The sequence below is a fragment of the Schistocerca serialis genome, chromosome 4, assembly GCF_023864345.2.
Source record: "Schistocerca serialis cubense isolate TAMUIC-IGC-003099 chromosome 4, iqSchSeri2.2, whole genome shotgun sequence".
Taxonomy (NCBI): Eukaryota; Metazoa; Arthropoda; class Insecta; order Orthoptera; family Acrididae; genus Schistocerca; species Schistocerca serialis.
In genome coordinates, this window is record NC_064641.1 from 583554057 (window position 1) to 583558219 (window position 4163).

Consider the following 4163-nt stretch of genomic DNA (forward strand, 5'->3'; position numbering starts at 1 on the left):
ACTGGCTTCTGTTCACATGATGTTTTCAAATGTACTGTCGATCGTTTCCCACATTATTTGCATGAAGATGAAGCCTTGTGGGTTCGTAATCGAGTGAGGCTAAAGTGGAAAGCAATAAATACGTTTGTTTCGACGTAGAAATAAAGGGGAATTAATAGTTTTAAGAAACGTGGAAGGGGGAGGGAAATTTTTGAAAAATGTTCTTTCTATCTAGTTACATTAGAAAATTTTGGGATTGAAGGGCGGTAGAGGATAGGACAGGGGATGATGTAGGGAAAGAACTAAACAGAATTATAAGAAAAGTATGTAGTTGTCAGACCCATGACGAGTATTCAGTTTTTGAAACAGAAGAACCATACTTCAGTATCTTCATAAAAAGTACCTGAAACAATAAAACAGATGAAAGCTAGAATTGTACCTCAGGAACATTTGTTCGCATATCGTGGAGAAGGTTTTGTAAGGAGATCAAAGTCTTTCTTCGAACAGAAGACCAAAGTTAATAAGAAATCAAACTTAATTATCAAATTAATTTTACAAATGGTTCAAATGACTCTGAGCACTTTGGGACTTAACATCTGTGGTCATCAGTCCCCTAGAAGTTAGAACTACTTAAACCTAACTAACCTAAGGACATCACACACATCCATGCCCGAGGCAGGATTCGAACCTGTGACCGTAGCGATCACGCGGTTCCAGACTGAAGCGCCTAGAACCGCACGGCCAAACCGGCTGGCAAATTAATTTTACAAACCCATTGTCCCGTGCGAAGTTAATTTGAGAGGGTATGTGACAAGAACAAGGAGCTTAAGGGAGGATATATGCAAAACTGCTTAAAAATGTTGAAATTTTTTCGCCACCAGTTTAATTCGTATTACTAAGGCTGTAAAAGCCGTCTTGTTTCAGTCAATGCGTAATGCTACATCCCCTTTTGTATGCGACTCTGTCCTTGTTTGCGATATTTCATTTCCTACCATCAAAGAAGACACCTGTAGAGATAGAACGCTATGAGTCACTTACGACGAGATTAATGACGATAAAAAAAGAATGCACACATGGGAAAACTCTAACGAGAGGTTTAATATTCTCATTTACCTATAGGAGACGCCCAAAGACATTTTGAGCATCCACTATTGTTAAAATTTCCTTATATGATGCTTCCCTGGCATTCAAGGATGGTAAGAAAATGGTTCAAATGGCACTGAGCACTATGGGACTTAACATGTGAGGTCATCAGTCCTCTAGAACTTAGACCTACTTAAGCCTAAGTAACCTAACGACAGCAGACACATCCATGCCCGAGGCAGGATTCGAACCTGCGGCCGTAGCAGTCGCGTGGTTCCAGACTGAAGCGCCTAGAACCGCTCGGCCACACCCGCCGGCAAGGATGGTCCGGCTGGAACCTGAAAACCTGCTGAAGAAGACTGATGATGTGCGTATTCCTAGTTCTGAGATTTCAGGGAAAGAAACTGCCAAAAGGACACGCCCGAATGATTAGACTAGAAGACATGAGATACATGAAGACCAAACGGACCAAATGAATTAGGGTTACGGCCAAAATTAAGGTACTTGTTTCTGCGATAAATGCTAATAAAATAATTTTCCTGCATTTCATGCAACGTTAATTCTTCAGGGTGTAAGGAACATTCTTCGCTAAATCATTGCAGATCAAAAGTTGAAATTTGCTACAGAATTTGTTAAGTACCGGTACTATAATACAACTCTTGTGGTACAGAATTTTTCAGAGTGTATTACTGTCGAATTTATTTAAATTTTTGTGAAATAAAAATTGCTATGTGTTATCCACATAAATTTAAGAAATTGTTGTGAGTGTTCTAATAGTGATATTTAAAAAATGGTACACAGATTTTTATATCTAATATTAAGAATAACCTACTACGGTTTGAAAGTGACAACTGCAGTAACATTTGAAAAAAAATATTATTCGTGTGATAGTATGCCTTCTGAAAATACACGCTAATGCTCTAATCAGATTATTAGCCAAATAATTGAAAAAAATCAGAAATATAGTAAGTAACTTAATGACAACATGTTCAAAAGTTGGTTCAATTCTGTCCTAAACAGTAAAAGTTACAAAGTAGCTTATATGAACCGGTGTATTTTCTCGTACGTCCCCCCCCCCCCCCTCCCCTTTCAGACCCGATACGCACAATTGTGTGGGAGCGGTTTATTTGCGTTGCAGCATCATATTATTCCGCCATGCGGTTGAGTCCAAAGCCACACGAGTGTGCAGGAATCGCTGTTTCGTATACAACTCGATTTATATCGATATCTCGTTACAGACGCTAGATATTGTGTCTTAATCTTTGGTAATTTTCAAGATGGCCGGTCGGAAGCATGTCTGTCGAGGTAAATGTTTATTGTGCTTCATTTATTGCGTTTTGACATTTGGAAAAATATGTTTGAGATTCCGAAAGGTGTACAGAAGTAAATAAAAATATGTCCGCCACAATTATTTCAATACTTTCATAGCTACAATGACTGTAACATCCCCACACACAATTGTGCGTGTTGGGACTATTTTACCGGAATATTGTCGTTTTCGGTCGAGGTTTGTGGTTACGATTCGGAACAGATAACAGAATATGTAAGTCATTTTACTATTGTATTTACGCATTATTTTCACAGTTAGTTCGTTTGTTTCGTTTTAGGGTTTACTGACGAGGAAATTCTAGCCATGTTAGATGACTCGGCAGTGGAAGTCATCAGTAGTGATGACGAATTGTTAGATACAACTTGGACTCTTCCAACAATCAAACCTAGACTTGGAAAGCTCTGAATCTTCTGAAGAGGAGGAAAATGGTAACAATGCTTCTGCAACAATACTACCAGTTGCTCCAGAGGTTCAGGACAATTTTCCAGTCAACACAGTAGAAAGAATTCTAAAACAAAAGAGTGGAAACACATCGTCGTTTGTCCACTTGGAGAAAAAGACCATTCACCTCCAAAATTTTTGCGCACTCAGAGAGTGAGGTAGGGCAGGAAATTGAAACTCCAATGAGCTATTTCAGCGAGTGCTACCCAGAAGATTTTATTCAGTTAGCATCTGACTGCAGTAACAGTTACTACTTTTCGAAGAAAGGGAAGTTGCTTCATACAAATCCTCAAGAGATAAAAAAGCTGTATGGCATGCATGTACTTGTGAGATGCATTAGATATCCTCGTACACGTATGTACTGGCAGAAGTCATTGCGTATGCCAACTATTGCAGATTGTATGCCTAGAGACAGGTTCTTCACTCTCAGAACAGCAACGCATGTTGTGGACACTAACAACATTCCACGTGAATCAGAAACTAATAGAGTGTGGAAAGTACACCCTGAAATTAATGTTGTACGCAGTGCTTGTTTGAGGCTTCCATGCGCCTCTGAAAATGATTATTCCATTGATGAGCAAATGGTATCATTTACTGGACGCTGCACATTGTCTCAGTATGTTCCAAACAAACCGCGCCCTTTGGGAATTAAAAACTTTGTTTTGGCAACAACGAAAGGCTTAGTACTTGATTTTGAATTTTATCAAGGTAAATCAACTCCTCTGCCAGATTTTGGCCTTGGTCTTGGGCCATCTGTAATACTTCGCCCTGCTCAATCATTATCTCAAGGTGCACGACTATATTTTGACAGATATTTTACAGCTTTACCATTATTGCAACATTTACTTGAGCTGGGGCTGGAAGGAACAGGAACCATAATGAAAAACTGAGTGAAACCAGTTCACCTGACAGAAGAAAAAAGACTGAAGAGAGAAGATAAGGAAGGATTCTGCAGGGACGATGATAAAATAGTCATTGTCCAGTAGAAAGATTCAAAAGCTGTGACCCTTGCCTCTACTTGTACAGGATGTGAACCTGTAAGCAATGTAATGTTGAGAGATGGAGTAAACCAGAAAAGAAGTACATCTTAGTGCCATGTTCTGCAGTCGTAGTGAAGCACGACCTGTGTATGGGAGGAGTGGAGCTCTGCGATCAAATGATGGAGATCTACAGGACTTTCTTGAAGACAAAAAAGTGGACTTTAAAAGTTTTGATTCATTTTCTTGATTTGGCTTGCATCAGTTCCTGGTTACAATACAAAGTTGAACGCGAAGCCAATAAAGTACAAAAGAAAAACACTTTAGATCTTCTTGGATTCCCACAAGTGATT

At 39.2% G+C, this 4163-nt stretch overlaps 1 protein-coding gene across 1 annotated transcript; it reads left to right on the forward strand.

Annotated features, from left to right (window-relative positions):
* Nucleotides 1–3015: 3015 nt before the first annotated feature.
* On the forward strand, nucleotides 3016–3723 carry LOC126474620 (piggyBac transposable element-derived protein 2-like). The gene has a single exon (XM_050102098.1). It carries the CDS (start codon nucleotides 3016–3018, stop codon nucleotides 3721–3723), a length of 708 nt encoding a protein of 235 aa, XP_049958055.1.
* Nucleotides 3724–4163: the final 440 nt, after the last annotated feature.